This window comes from Nomascus leucogenys, chromosome 12 (genome assembly GCF_006542625.1).
Source record: "Nomascus leucogenys isolate Asia chromosome 12, Asia_NLE_v1, whole genome shotgun sequence".
Taxonomy (NCBI): domain Eukaryota; kingdom Metazoa; phylum Chordata; class Mammalia; order Primates; family Hylobatidae; genus Nomascus; species Nomascus leucogenys.
In genome coordinates, this window is record NC_044392.1 from 12,978,551 (window position 1) to 12,993,439 (window position 14,889).

The following is a 14,889-nucleotide window of genomic DNA, read 5'->3' on the forward strand; positions in this document are numbered from 1 at the left end:
GGGCCCTGGTTCCCACTGCCTGGTTTCTGAGTCCCCGGCATCCGAATCGGCCAAAAGCCGGGCAGAAGAGAGCGCCAAGGACTGGCGGTTCCGGACCGGGCAATCCCACCCGAGGGGACCAGCGGCAGAGCATGGGTGGGGCTTGGGAGAGGGCGGGGCCCATAGACGGGCGGGGTTTGGTGTGCGTTGCCGGCGGGCCCGCGGTACGTCCTGCACTCTGACCTGCGGCCCGTAGGTCCCAGCCGGGGACGGAGGCGCCGGTGGGTCATGCTCCGGCACTCCCCCTCGCTGTGGGAGTTGGTGGAGGAGCACGTTCCGCTCCGGGAGCGACCCGAAGTGAAGAGGATTCTGGGGGAGGCGGCGGTGGACCTGAGCCTGGAGCTGCGGGCGGAGGTGGGGAGAGGGAAGGTGGGCCACGCCCCTGGCCTGCCCCACGACTCGGGCGATTTCCCACCTCCTGCGGGTCCCTGGCCCTGCCGGGTAACTCCCGAGATCCTATCCTGGTCTCCCCTTTGACTCCGCCCTCTCCCTCACTCCCCCAGCCCCCACCATTCGGGTAACTCCCCTCCCCAGTCGACCGGCAAGATATCCCAGCTCTCCTTGCAGGTGGCGATGTTACGGGCACTGCTCCAAGAGGCTCGATCCTCTCAAGCCCCCAGCTCCCGCCCCATCTCTGACCCCTCTTCTCTTCTGGCACCACCGCCTCTCCTAAAGGACCTCTTGCGCCAGGAACTCCGGCAGTTGCTCCAGAGTCTCCGCCACAAAGCCATCTGTGAGGGCAGGTGGGAGCCTCAGGCCTGGGCCCTTTCTCTAGATACCAGGTGGGCTAGCCCTGCCCCTAACAAGGAGCCAGGGTTGCCTTTTCTGTGGTTTCCAGAAAGGAGCCTCTCAGCTTCCTTCCTGTGCACCTTCTGCAGGGACCAGGCCCAAGCTTGGGTCCAGTATAGCCCCAGGGTCCTGCACTTTGCCTTGGAGGAGCCCACGTGTGATTTTCCAGAACAGGAGATATTCCAGATGAGAGGTGGTGGGCCCAGGTAAGGTGATGGTAGGAGAGAGGGATCTGTCCCTGCTTGGCAGAGGGCCCTAGCCCACTGGTGGGTTGCACCTGGCTCCGTGCAGGAGATTCTAGTCACGGGCTGGGCACTTCCACCGCCACTTGAGATAGAGATCAGCCCATGAGGGCTACGGAAACCCAGAGGAAACACCTGCCTAGCCTGGGGACAGGCAAAGCTTCCTGGAGAAAGTGGTTTGATCTGCCTGTTGTAGTATGAGGAGCAGTTTTCAAGGAGATGAAAGAGAAGAGCTTCGTAGGAAGAGGGAAGAAAGGAAGCCATGTCCAGCAGGCAGTTGTTCCTCAGGCATAGAGAACTGGAGTGAGGGCTGGGCTAGGGAGGCAGGGAGAGCTGAAGAGGATGGTCACAAATGGTATTTACAGCTGGGACTGAATGAGATAAAATATTCATAAGTGGATGGCAGCAACTTTTTCTAATCCTCACACAGCCTGAGGAGGTGGGCAAAATCTCCATTTTGCACAAGAAGAAATTAAAGGCCGGGCATAGTGGCTCATGCCTGTAATCCCAGCACTTTGGGAGGCTGAGGCGGGAGGATGGCTTGAGGCCAGGAGTTTGAGATCAGCCTGGGCAACACAGGAAGACCCCATCTTTACAAAAAGTGAAAAAAAAAGTTAGATGAGGTGGCACACGCCTGTATTCCCAGCTACTTGGGAGGCTGAGGTGGGAGAATTGCTTGAGCGCAGGAATTCGGGGCTACAGTGAGCTATGATTGCACCTGTGCACTCCAACCTGGGTGACAAAGACCCTGTCTCTAAAAAAAAAGAAGAAAGAAGAGGAAGAAAAGAAGCAGCAGCAGCAGCAGCAGCCGCCTGGGCAACATAGTGAGACCCCATCTGTGCAAAATTTTTTTTTTTTTTTTTGAGACGGAGTCTCGCTCTGTCACCCAGGCTGTCACTGCAAGCTCCGCCTCCCGGGTTCACACCATTCTCCTGCCTCAGCCTCTCCGAGTAGCTGGGACTACAGGCGCCCGCCACCACGCCCAGCTAATTTTTTTTTTTTGTATTTTTAGTAGAGACGGGGTTTCACTGTGGTCTCGATCTCCTGACCTCGTGATCCGCCCGCCTCGGCCTCCCAAAGTGCTGGGATTATAAGCATGAGCCACCACGCCCGGCCCTGTGCAAAAAATTGAACAGGTATGGTGGCGCGCACCTATAGTCCCAGCTACTCAGGAGGCTGATGTGGGAAGAGCACTTGAGCCCGGGATGTCAAGGCTGCAGTGAGCCAAGATAGTGCTACTGCACTCCAGCCTGGGCAACAGAGCACAATCTTGTCTCAAAAAAAAAAAAAAAAAGGAAAAGAAACTAAAGCTCAGAAGCGATAAGTGATTTGTCTGAAGTCACACACAATGAAGGGTGGCAGAGCTCATTTGCAAACCTAGGCTCCCAAACTCACTCTTTGTACTATATTATATTGCCTTTGTGAGAAAAGAAACAGTTGTCTAGAAGTGATATTTGGGTCCTGAAGGCCTGAGGTGAGCAACATGGGGAGAGTTGATAGTGACTTCATTGCCAGCAGCGGTCACAGAGATCTCAGCATCATCAAGGACCAACTGAACGTGTCCAACATTGACCAGGTGGCCAGACACCTGAGGTGAGGCCCAGGGGCACCTGCGTGTGTGTAGGCAGGGGTGGAGACAGGGATGGATCTTGAGGTGCTGGGATTGTGAGACAGGAGGTGGGTAATATACTTGGCGGGGAGACCCATGTGCGTAAGGCTGAGAGGTGGAAAGAGCTGGCTGCTACAGAGCTAGTGAGGTTGCTTTCAGGAAGCAGCCAAGTACAGATGCCATGGCCGAGCATGATGGTGCATGCCTATAATCCCAGCAATTTGGGAGGCCGAGGCAAGAGGATGATTTGGGCCCAGGAATTCGAAACCAGCTTGGCCAACATGGCAAAACCCCATCTCTACCAAAACAAATATAAAAATTAGCTGGGCATGGTGGTGCACGCCTCTATCAGTTACTTGGGAGGCTGAGGTGAGAGGAGATTGATTGAGCCCTGGAAGGTAAGGCTACAGTGAGTCATGATGGGTGGCAGAGCAAGACCCCGTTTCTTTCTTTCTTTTTTTTTTTTTTATTTTGAGATGAAGTCTTGCTCTGTCGCCCAGGCTGGAGTGCAGTGGCGTGATCTCGGCTCACTGCAAGCTCCGCCTCCTGGGTTCACACCATTCTCCTGCCTCGGCCTCCCGAGTAGCTGGGACTACAGATGCCTGCCACCACGCCCGGCTAATTTTTTTGTATTTTTAGTAGAGATGGGGTTTCACCGTGTTAGCCAGGATGGTCTCGATCTCCTGACCTCGTGATCCGCCCATCTCAGCCACCCAAAGTGCTGGGATTACAGGCGTGAGCCACCACGCCTGGCCGACCCTGTTTCAAAAATAAATATAAATATCTTGACACAGGGGTAGCCACAGAGGATTTTAAGCAGAGGAAGGGCTGTGATGTGGGGGAAGATGGAGGCAAGAAGAATCACAGTGCACAAGTGTGGGAGAGAGAAGGATGCCTGCCAGGGTGAGGCAGGCGAGGGGAAGACACTTCCTGCCCAGAAAGAGCCTTGCAGGTGCCAGAAGTCTATGCTGGGGCAGCCCCCAAGCAGCAGAGGGCAGTGCGGGCTGAGGAAGGACAGGTTGGGTGGGGCTTCTGCTGAGGCTGGAGGTTGGGGCCATGTGGTGGACTCAGCTGAGCCCTGGTCCTGTGTCTCGGGTTCTGGCTGCTGCTCCGTCATCTCCCAGGGGCCTTCTGGAGGAGGAGTGTCACACCTTGGAGAGGGAGATCCCCATCCTGCAGGTGAGCCGCAGCCCTGGGCCCTCCCCTGAGCCTCACTGCTGAGCGTAGACTCTCACCTGGGTGAGACCCATGTACCTGTGTGCATACATAGGTGCATGTGCAGGCTGTGTGAGTCCTGCATCCATTTCTCAGGGGTGCATGCTTGTGTGCAGCTGCAAAATCCTGGAGGCCCAGGATTCTAGTTGAGCCCTTAAGGCCAGGGCCAACCGTTTTAGGTCTTTTGCCTCCTTCCTTTACCTAAGTCTGGGTGCAGGCCCCACCACTAGCTTGCCAAACTCAGCTCTTCCGCAAGGCTGGTATTCCCTGGGGAACGTGGCTGCCCTCATGGGGGATGGGCTGAAGGGGCTGCACGGGCCTGCCCTGGGGATCTTGGCCTCTGTATCCTGCCTTGCCCCACCCCTGCCTTGAGTCTGGGCACTGACGCAGCTCTCCCTGCAGCGCTGCCTGGAAGAGGAGTATATGAGGCCTTGCCACCCCTCTAAGGGAGCCCTGGAGCCCACCCTGGCAGGTGAGGACACGGAGCAGGGCCCAGAACACCCAGCCTCCTGCTCCCAGCCCACACTTGTACACATTCTAGAAGAGCTGGGCACTGTCTCAGCCGAATCTCTCCTTCAGAGCTAAAGGAACAGAAGAAGGCCATGGAGCAGGAGCTGCAGGCATCTGTGGGGCCTTCTTGTGTCTCTCCCAATCACAGGTAAACCAACAGTAGACACAGGGCAGGGTGGACTGAAGGATCAGACCACCACCCCTCACAGTTACTCTTTCTTTCTTTTTTTTTTTTTTTTTTTTTGAGACGGAGTCTTGCCCTGGCACCCAGGCTGGAGTGCAGTGGCGCGATCTCGGCTCACTGCAAGCCCCGCCTCCCGGGTTCACGCCATTCTCCTGCCTCAGCCTCTCTGAGTAGCTGGGACTACAGGCGCCCGCCACCACGCCCGGCTAATTTTCTGTATTTTTGGTAGAGACGGGGTTTCACCATGGTCTCGATCTCCTGACCTCGTGATCCGCCCGCCTCGGCCTCCCAAAGTGCTGGGATTACAAGCGTGAGCCACCGCGCCCGGCCAACACAGTTACTCTTTCTTGTCCAGGCAGCGGCCCTTGGGGTCCTCCACACAGGGCCTCAGCCCCCTGCTTCCCCTCTGCGGGGTTGCACCTCTCCAGTGCTGCCTGCCTGCACCTCCTCTGGAGCCCTGCCTTCGACCTCGAGGCCAGTCCACTACCCATCGCTGGGGACGGCAGCTTCAGTGCAGCCCCAGGGAAGGGCCAGCTTCCACACCTATGTCCAGTGCAGCACCCCAGGCCCCAGCCTGAAGGGCTGGTCACCGAGTAGGCTCTGGCTTCTGCCAGGACGCACCTGTCTGCCGCTGCCGCCTCAGCTGCTTTGGCCCAGCCAGCTTCAGATCTGGTCTTGGATGAGCTCTCGCCGGGACCCCAAGGCTGTTGGTCTGTCTGGCCCTTGCCCCACCCCCTTGCCAGATCCCTGGTGTCTGGAGCTGAGTGGCCGGGCATCGGTCCCAATCATCAAAGCCTTTGGCCTTTCTCCTCCCAGGCCTCCACAAAGGCCTGGCAGACAGAGGTCTCATTCCAGCCTGACTCTTGTCCCCTGGGGGACCCAGACAAAGCACAGCAGCCACTCAGAGACACGAATAGAAATTTCATTAAAATCTATGGACTTTAAAATCCTAGTGGTGCATGATGGGCAGGGATGGGCGGCGCACCGTTATTGCTACAGAGGATTAGAGGTGGCTTGGCCTGGGCTGTCACTGCACAGAGGACGGACAAATGGACACTTCAGGGATGCAGACACTTCAGAAGGGGCTCCCGCTCCAGAGAGGGGAAGGCCATGTGGGCTGGGGCCATTTGGCACATGAACGAGGGCAGCACATTTGGGAAGACTGGGCTTTTAGCCTGATGGAGGGAGGGCAAGGGGGTGTCGTGCAGGGTCCCCTTCCCCGGGGTGCTGGGCTCAAACCTCCTGTGGAGCAGCCCCCACCCCATCCCCCAGAAACAAATGCTTTGGGCAGGCTGCTGGATCACGGGCCTCTGCTGGCTGGGCCTGACAGCCAGGGCTGGAATGAGGGGCAGAGACCCTGGAGCAGCCCAGTGAGGTGCAAGCAGGCCTGGAAGACAGACTGGACCCGAGGCTGGGGTTGAGGAGGTGGCGACCACAGAGAATACAATGTTTACAAAAATAATTACACAGATAAACAGGGCTGGGCAGCACAGCCTGACAAGTAACACTGTGCAGCCCCCCAGCCCCTCATCCTGCCCCTAGGGAGGAAGAGCCAAATGTGCCTGGCAGAGGCTGGGGTCTGCTCTGAGGGCAGGAGCACTAGTCACGGGGCTGGAGGCCCACCCAGAACCTCAGCTCAGGGCAGGGTATAAGGGTATCAGAGGCCACGTAAAGCCGTCCAGGCCACTGGGGACCTGGCCCGAGACCCCTCCAAAGTGCTTTGGACCTCCCAGCAACCCTCCACTCCCACCCCTCCCCCCAGCTGCCATCTTGGCATCCAAAGGACGTGTAAACACTGGGGACACGAGCATGAATGACTGCACTAGCAGTGGTGACCAAGGTGACAGCAGCCGTCCTGGCCAGGGCGTGGCAGGGGGCAGGCGGAGACACCTGGTCTCTGCCTCACCAGTCTCTGCAGTGGGAGCACGGGGTGGGGGTGGGGCCACTCCCCTGGCAGCCATGCTCATATCCGGGAGTCCTGGAGGCGGCTGGAGCCATTACTGCCCACAATGGGGATCTGGGCCTTGTCCGGATGCAGTGGCTGAACCTCGAAGCCGTCCTCAGGAGAGGGGGCCATGGTGGGGGCGTAGCGCCCAGTCCGGTGCTCCAGGAGGGCAGGGCCCCAGTCTCTGCTTGGCTTTGTGGCATTTTTCAAACGCTGCATGAGGTAGGCATGGGGCACAGGGGCAGGGCACGTCAGGAGGGAGCCCTTAAGCCCCTTCCAGCCGGCCCCTCCCATTTCGCCTGGCTACCCAGCCTGCCCCTGCCCTCACCTGGAGGAGCGTGTCCCCGTCTGTGCGGCAGAGCCGGAACATGGCGTGGAGGGGGATGCAGAGGACGGAGGACAGAGCCATGAGGAAGCCAATGGCCACGGCCCAGCCTGGGTACTGGTAGTGGTTGTAGGTGATCGGCTGGTACTGGATCACAGTGAAAACTAGAATAAACTGCACGGGGCAGGTGTGGGAGTGGGCGTGAGGCCGGCCCAGAGCCCAGACCCCAGGCCATCCCTCTACCAGCACCCTTTCCTCTCTGGTTTCCCAAACTAGAAAAGGGCATTTGGGGCAGAACAGGGACAGCTGTCAACATCTGGGCCGTGGAAGAAGCAGGCAGGGCCAGGGGGCCGGAGCTCGGTGAGCGGGAAGCCTCTGCGGAAGGGAGAAGTCTGTCTTTGCCACAGTCCTGAACTGGCCGAGCACAGTCAAGCTGCTGCCACCTTTGGAATCAGTCAGTTCTGCTCGCTATGGCTCCCCGTGGCCAACTGAAGTAAGGCCACATCCTGGGCCTTTAGGCTGTCACCTGGCAGTGTGACCTCAAATTGTCTTGCCGGCCACACTACCCCGCCCTCGGTGTTTCAGTCACACCCAGTGTTTCCCACCCACTCTTCATTTATTCTGGGGAATCATCCTCTGCATCTTCCTCTGTCAAACCCTATGCCAGTGCCCTCTCCTTCAAGAAGCCATCCCAGATTTCCTCCATTTCCTTCTGCACGGCCTCCCCACGGCGGTTTCCACCTGCTTCCCTTAGAGTGACTTGGTTTAATGTTCCCATAGACCTGGGAGCTCCTGGGATTGCATCAACTCTGGTGATGCAGTGCCCAGTACAGTGCCTGCCACAGTCTCTTGTGTTGATTTGAACTGATTTGTGCAGAGAAGGAAGAGGAGGATGGAAAGAGGGTAGGGCAAAGCCCTGCCTGTCTACGGCCGTGGAGACAGGGACATTCAGCCTGGGGAAGCTCCATGGGCTAGAAATGGTGATTGTCAGGCTGCAGTGCTCTAGGGAGCCTCCTTGGAAAGAGATGAGTGAGATTGGAAATAAAACTTGTGGCTACAGTAACAAAAGGAGTGAAAGGAGGCAGAAACACAGGCAGTGGCTGGCGGGCGACCCAGAGGGCCTGGCGGGGGGAGGGGGTCCCAGCACCCTCCTCTTGAGCCTCCAGCCGCATCCTGGAGCACAGGGCCATGTTCTAGAATGCAAGACCCACATCCAAACTGGGGGACCATCCGGGGACACCGCACACGATGGGAGCTTCTAACAGGTTTCCTGAATGGAACAGATCCTGACCTACGTGTGGACAAATCCCTTATTTGAGCTGACAGAAGGGTGGAGTTTGTCAAAAAGAGCTTTCCAGAAATATGAAAAAGGAAAGCCCCCAGAGAAAACACAACAGCCCAGAAAGCCAGGCTGGAGTTACCCCAAGGAGAGGACTCTAGGATCCCCTAAAGGTAACTCCAGCCTGGCTTTCTGGGCACAGGAAGGGCCCCGCCCACTGTGCCTCAATCTTGTGGAGACACCAGATCCCAGCCAAGGCTGCCCCTACAGATCCTTCTTGTGCTTGTCTCCTTCCTCCCCCCTGCCCTTGGCAGGTGCCCCTGGTCTCTCCCCAAGACATCAATCTAGTCTGAATGCTGGGAGACCCTCTGAGCCGCAGAGGCTGAGCTCCCCACTCTGGGGTGGTGGTTCCTGCCCTCCCCTGCCTCCCACCACTGAGACTTCCGTTCTTCCTGTTTCAAAGCTGGGCCAGTGGCCAGAGGGGGAGCCTGTGCCAGGCTCGGGAACATCCCACAACCTACGAGGTGGAGGCCTCAGCTCTCCATGGGGCTTTATGCAGAAACATGAACTACAGGGAAAATCCGGTGCTGAACCCCCTGTGCCACCGAGGCATTAAGCATGACAAGAGTGTGGCTCTGAACACTGCCCGGGCCACTGGGCCAGCCCTCTGACTGTCACTGGGAGGTGGCCCTGCCTGTCCTCTGTGGAATGACCATTACACTGTCAATACCTGCCTTCCCCGAATCCCACCCCAAACAGGAAGGAGCCAAGTCATACGGTTTTGGCCCCTGGACCGTTCCTCCCTCCTGCAGAGGTGTTTCCAGTGTGGCGCTGGCCCAGGCTTGCAATTGGACTACCTGATTTGAACTGTGGCTCTGCCTCTTATTAGCTGTGTGACCATGGGCCAATTACTGATCCCCGTGCCTCAGTTTCCTCATCTGTAAAGTGGGGATAACAATGACACCTTGGAGGGCTCTATCGCGGGTTGCATGGGAATGGTGTGTGGAGGGTGCCTGCTTCCTTGCCATGGTGGATTCCTTCCACCAATTCAGCTCCCTGATGGGAATTTCTCAGCTGTTGAATATTCATAAAACCTGGAACTCCCCTTCCCCAGCCGCCCACCTCACTGCCCGGAAGGCTTGCAAAGTTGCCCCCATGCAGAGCTGACATCTGACTCCACAGCCTGGTCTACCAGCCTTGGGCTGCTGCGGGAACACTGGTTCCCACCACATAGCCAAGGCCCTGGAACACCCTCCCTAGAGGGATGGGAGATGAGGCCAGCAGGCAGAGGCTGACACGCTATCGATGTTGACTCCTGAGTCCCCGGGGGTGCCAGGCAGGAATGCCTGAGCAATGTCTGCAGTCAAATACAGGCTGTGGCACTCCCCTCCTAACCTGAGGCCAGGGCCCAGGCAGCTCTGAGTCGCCACACGCCTCTCTGACTCTCTCCAACCTCCCTCAGCCTCCCAAAGGCCAGTCATGGGTATGGAGCTCCGGCCAGGTGCGGGAGCTCTCACTGTCCCTCCGCTGGGTCCCAAGAGATGGACACATGGCCAAGGGGCAGCAGGGGAAGGGAGGGGCCGGCCAGGGAACTCACGAAGATGATGGCGGGAGAGACGAAGCGCCAGCAGATCTGAAAGAAGAGGGGCGGTGGGAATCCCAGCATCATCTGGATGTCCTGGAAGTAGTTCTGGTGCCCTGGAGAGATGGGGGGTCAGCAGGCCCGCAGGACAGAGTGGGTGGGCCAAGGGCCGGGTCGCGGGAGGCCAGAGGCTCGAGTGCTCACCGTAGATGTACATGATGGCCACACACATGATGCAGGAGATGACCACCAAGGAGAAGCTGGCCGCGTAGTTGTCCATCAGCAGCAGCCAGTAGATGCCTGCCTGGGGAACAGCGGGCGGCTGTGGGAGGGTCCTGCAGCCCAGGCTCCCCCACCCTTCCCTGCGCGTCCTGGCAACTCTAGGCCAGCCCTTCCCTTACTCAGCTCTTACCTGGCTGGTGAGGGGGATGCCCAGCAGGAAGCCAGCCACAGCCACGCCCAAGGTCACATAGGTCTTTTTCTGCAGGATCCACTCATTCCCCACCTCATCCACAATGGCTGTGACCAGTGTCTCCAGGAGGCAGAACTGCAGGATGTGGCTGTCAGATCGGGGACCTGCCCCTTGTTCCTGTTCCCTCCCTTCCCCAAGCCTCTGGTCCGCGTCCTGCACCTCGTACCTGAGTGCCCAGCCCCAGCAGGATAAGCATGAAGAAGAAGAGCAGAGACCACAGCGGGGAGATGGGTAGTAGCGTGAGGGCCTCAGGGTAAGCCACGAAGGCCAGGCCAGGGCCGTGGTCTGCCACGCGGGACACATCCACGCCCAGGTGATTGGCCATGAAGCCGAGGATGGAGAAGATGACGAAGCCAGCATAGACGCTGGTGGCACAGTTGGTGATGCTGATGATGACACTGTCCCTGATGGGGAGGAAAACAGAGCTCAGCTTCCCTCTCCCCAATTTGGGCCAAGAGGAGACATGGAGACACGGAAGGCTCTAGGAACAAAGGCGCCCCCAACTCTTTTTTTGGGGGGTGGGAGACGGGGTCTCACTCTGTTGTCCACGCTGGAGTGCAATGGCGCTATCACAGCTCACTGTAGCCTTGACCTCTTGGTCTCAAGCAATCCTCCCACCTCAGCCTTCTAAGTAGCTGGGACTACAGGTGTGTGCCACCACGCCCAGCTAATTTTCTTTTTTATGTTTTATAAAGAAAGATGGGGTCTGGCTATGTTGCCCAGGCTTGTCTTGAATTCCTGGGCTCAAGTGATCCTCCTGCCTTGGCCTCTCAAAGTGCTGGGCCTGGCCCCCAACTCCTTTTCTGCTCTGTTCTGGGCATTTTAAAGTGAGCCTTAGCTGCCTGAGTCCTCACAGACCCTTGGGACATCACTGTCCCCATCTCTCCTCTCTCTCCTGCCTAAACCTCTCTCCCCATTCTCCAACAACTTTATCCAGAACCAGTATTCCCAGAACCTCAAGATCATGAGGGGAAAGGAGGCCTGGTGGGCCCACGGCTGTGCTGGAGCCGGGATCAGGCTGCAGAGAGGGCAGGAAGGGGGCAGCTTCAGCCCGGCAGGGAGCACTCACCGGTAACAGTTATTGTGGAACTTGTTGTAGGAAGCCATGGTGATGAGGCCTCCCCACGCGCAGCCCAGTGAATAGAAGATCTGGGAGGCAGCATCACCCCACACCTGCAGGGAGGGACCGGCGGGGGAGGAGCTGTGGGCAGAGGCAGGCACCTCCCTGGCCCCTCCCCAACCCCCTTCCGGTTTCCTTCACTTCCCACCTTGGCCTCCAGGATCTTGTCCCACTGTGGGGTTAGGTAGTACATGATGCCACTGAAGGCTCCCTCCAGGGTCACTCCGCGAACAAACAGAATGGTCAGCACCACGTAGGGGAACGTGGCCGTGAAGTACACCACCTGGCACAAGAGGGCTCCATGGACTCTTCTGGGCTCTCCCCTCCCCTGGGCACCACCACCCTGGCTCCCTAATCACCACCAGCCCCTCGGTCCCTCTCCTGCTTGGAGTCCCTTCAGCATCCCCTCCCTGCAACACACACATAACCCAGGTAGGGGGCAGGGTCTTTCTGGGTGGGCACAGACCCTGCTGGGGGAGGGGTACTTGCTTTCCCTGAAGACTTGACCCCTCGGATGAGGCAGAGGAAGACGACCACCCAGGAGACACCAAGGCAGCCAAGGAGGGGCAGCCGCACCTCCCCAAAGTTCCCGATGTCGTCTGACAGCTTCAGCACATACAGCCTGGGAAGGGGAGACTCTGTCACTGAGGGCCAGCCGCCGCTGCCCAGCAACAAATTCCCAATGCCCAGGGCCCACCCGGGCTGTACCCTCCTTTGTCATGAGGTCCCAGCAGCCACCTTGTGTGACATGGGAGCTAGTTCAGGGGCCCGGCCCTGGCCGGCCCAGTCCCCTCCACCTGCTGCAGCCCCTGGGGAGCCCGACACAGTCCACTGCTCTGCAGCCTTTCCCAGGCCCTTCAAGGGCTCCTGGAGGCCACACCCCAGGCTTGTGTGGTCTTCCTAGTCCCTGCGCGAGGAGATCTCCTTGTCCCCGGTTGGGCTCAGCCCAGGTCCTTGTTTGCACATTTCTCCCTTCAGGAATGCCTTTTCCTCATCCTATCAGGTGTCACCTCCTCCAGGAAGCCATCAGTGAGCATCTCACCTACACCAATCAGCTCTATCTCTGATAAACTGAGGGAGGCAGTGGAATGCTCAGTAAAGACTGGGCCCTGGCCGGGTGTGGTGGCTCACATCTGTAATCCCAGCACTTTGTGGAGGCTGAGGCAGGCAGATCACCTGAGGTCAGGTGGGTCCTCCAGGAAGCCACCAGTGAGCATTTCACGTGCACCAATTAGCTCTATCTCTGATAAATTGAGGGAAGCAGTGGAATGCTCAGTAAAGATTGGACTCTGGCCGGGTGTGGTGGCTCACACCTGTAATCCCAGCACTTTGGGAGGCTGTGGTGGGCAGATCACCTGAGGTCAGGAGTTCAAGACCAGCCTGGCCAACACGGTGAAACCCCGTCTCTACAAAAATTAGCCGGGCATGATGGCGGGTGCCTGTAATCCCAGCTGCTTGGGAGGCTGAGGCAGGAGAACTGCTTGAACCCAGGAGGTGGAGGTTGCAGTGAGCAGAGATTGTGCCACTGCACTCTAGCCTGGGCAACAAAGCAAAAGTCCATCTCAAAAAAAAAAAAAAAAAAAAATTGGACCCAAATTTCTCCCCTCTGGGTGGCTCCATCTGGCACCCTATGCCATACCAGCTGTGATCTTTTGATCAATCAGACATTTATGTGCCCGGCCCTGTGCTGGGTGCTGGGCATACAGGCCTGCAGGGGCATCTCCCCAGCTCTCAGGGAAGAGGGCAGAGAACAACTGCTCTACCTCCAGCACCAGCATTCAAAGTAAAGAAACCATTTCTTGTTTGAAGGATTTTTTTTTTTTTTTTTTTTTTGACACAGTCTCGCTCTGTCACCCAGGCTGGAGTGCATTCATGCGATCTGGGCTCACTGCAACCTCCGTCTCCCAGGTTCAAGCGATTCTCCTGCCTCAGCCTCCCGAGTAGCTGGGATTACAGGTGTGCACCAACACGCTGGGCTAATTTTTGTATTTTTAGGAGAGACGGGGGTTTCACCATGTTGGCCAGGCTGGTCTCAAACTCCTCACCTCAGGTGACCTCCCCGCCTCGGCCTCCCAAAGTGCTGGGATTACAGGCGTGAGCCACCGTGCCTGGCCTGAAGGATTTTTTAATACTTTGTCTAACCATACATGCTAAACAGGTAGTGTTTTATATTATTATTATTGAGACAGGGTCTTGCTCTATAGCCCAGGCTGGAGTGCAATGGCACAATCATGGCTCACTGCAGCCTCGACCTCCCAGTCTCAATCGATCCTCCCACCTCAGCCTCCCGAGTAGATGGGACTACATGTGTGCACCAGCATGCCCAGCTAATTTTTGTATTTTTTGTAGAGATGTGGTATCGCCATATTGCCCAGGCTGGTCTCGAATGCCTGGGCTCAAGCGATCTTCCTGCCTCGGCCTCCCAAAGTGCTGGGATTACAGGCGTGAGCCACCGCACCTGGCCTATATTATTTTTGACTGCAAGAATATAGCATTACAGTGTTAGGGACTGAAGAGTTTAAAAGGCTAGCCTGGAAACCAAATGACAAATTCTAGCTTTATTTTTATGGCATCATATTCTGTTTTTTGTTTGGTTTTGGTTTTGGACCACACGTTTTTGAGATCAAACAGCCTAAGGACATTTGGAACCCAACATATTTACAAGTGGCCTCTTGACACATGACATCTCCAGAATTATTCTGCATTGCTTTAAAAATGTCTCCACATGACAAATCTTATTTCCCCAGCCAGGTGGTGAGCGCCTCGAGAACAGGACCCTTGGGAACAGGTCCCACAGGGGCTGTGGTTGTGCTGCCTGAGCTCCTATCAGCAGTCTTAGTGATTTAGGCTGCATTATCTCATATGTCTTTAAAACCAGGTAGGTATCACGACCGCCCGATTTCATGGACAAATGACTGTGAATGACCTCCCAAGGCCACAGCTAATAAGCAGCAGAGCCAGGATTTGAGAGGGGTCTGTGTGACTCCAGAGCTGCCATGAAGACCCTGGGGGACAGGAGCTGGGCCCCACAGGGACCGCAGAGGTGAGAAGGCCTGGTCATGAGTTTAGGACCCAGTAGCAGGTATCAGACCAGCACAGGGGACTGGAAGGCAAGATTGTGAAGAGGGTGGCGAGGGAGGGGAGGACCCTGAGTGAGAAGGGTGAGTGGGCGAGAGGCAGACGTGGGCTCAGAAATCTGCCCTTTGAGCTTCTCTCGATTTAGAGTCTCTTCATCTTACTTTTGATTAGCTTCCCTCATTTGTAAAATGGTGATTTTAAAAATCCCTACACAAGCTACCTAACAGGGTTTTTGTGGCATTCCAGTGAGATCGCGCAGCTGTCCAAAGGGTCGTTGGAGAGTGTGGACTAAACACCTGCACAGCCGCCCCCACCTAATTCACCCGGGCACACCCAGCAACAGCAGCACCAGACGGGCGCAACGCACACAGATTCTGACACAGCGACTGCTGCCTAGCTCCTTACCCTCTAAATGGCAGTCTCTGAATCTGAAAATATGGATACTAATATCTACTTAGATAATATGCCTGGCACAATAAGGGTGCTTCCTTTCCTCCCTT

The 14,889-nt window shown here is 57.1% G+C and overlaps 2 protein-coding genes across 25 annotated transcripts in view; one reads left to right on the top strand and one right to left on the bottom strand.

Moving 5' to 3' along the window:
* The first annotated feature begins 97 nt into the window (after positions 1 to 97).
* CCDC24 (coiled-coil domain containing 24) lies at positions 98 to 5,535 on the top strand. 14 transcript variants are annotated; one of them, XM_030823750.1, is made up of 8 exons: positions 98 to 408; positions 715 to 782; positions 918 to 1,034; positions 2,586 to 2,663; positions 3,804 to 3,858; positions 4,297 to 4,366; positions 4,474 to 4,552; positions 4,944 to 5,535. In XM_030823750.1, exons 1-8 carry the CDS (start codon positions 268 to 270, stop codon positions 5,164 to 5,166), a joined length of 831 nt encoding a protein of 276 aa, XP_030679610.1. In that variant the 5' UTR covers positions 98 to 267; the 3' UTR covers positions 5,167 to 5,535. The 14 variants fall into 14 exon arrangements, with proteins under 14 accessions (XP_030679610.1, XP_030679598.1, XP_030679599.1 ...); XM_030823738.1 differs by having other exon boundaries at positions 180 to 408; positions 607 to 821; XM_030823739.1 differs by having other exon boundaries at positions 180 to 408; positions 607 to 821; positions 2,589 to 2,663.
* Positions 5,497 to 14,889, bottom strand: part of SLC6A9 (solute carrier family 6 member 9) — a 35,593-nt gene continuing 26,200 nt past the window's right edge. For 10 of the 11 annotated variants that reach the window (XM_030823727.1, XM_030823735.1, XM_030823729.1 and 7 more), the window contains 9 exons: positions 11,801 to 11,933; positions 11,460 to 11,594; positions 11,261 to 11,364; positions 10,358 to 10,595; positions 10,132 to 10,266; positions 9,924 to 10,023; positions 9,735 to 9,835; positions 6,862 to 7,032; positions 5,497 to 6,746 (listed from right to left, as the gene is read on the bottom strand). In XM_030823727.1, the coding sequence (XP_030679587.1) occupies positions 6,552 to 6,746; positions 6,862 to 7,032; positions 9,735 to 9,835; positions 9,924 to 10,023; positions 10,132 to 10,266; positions 10,358 to 10,595; positions 11,261 to 11,364; positions 11,460 to 11,594; positions 11,801 to 11,933 (1,312 nt within the window). In that variant the 3' untranslated portion in view covers positions 5,497 to 6,551. Of the gene's footprint in view, positions 6,747 to 6,861; positions 7,234 to 9,734; positions 9,836 to 9,923; positions 10,024 to 10,131; positions 10,267 to 10,357; positions 10,596 to 11,260; positions 11,365 to 11,459; positions 11,595 to 11,800; positions 11,934 to 14,889 lie in introns of those variants that run through there. The other variant, XM_030823736.1, reaches the window with a different exon arrangement.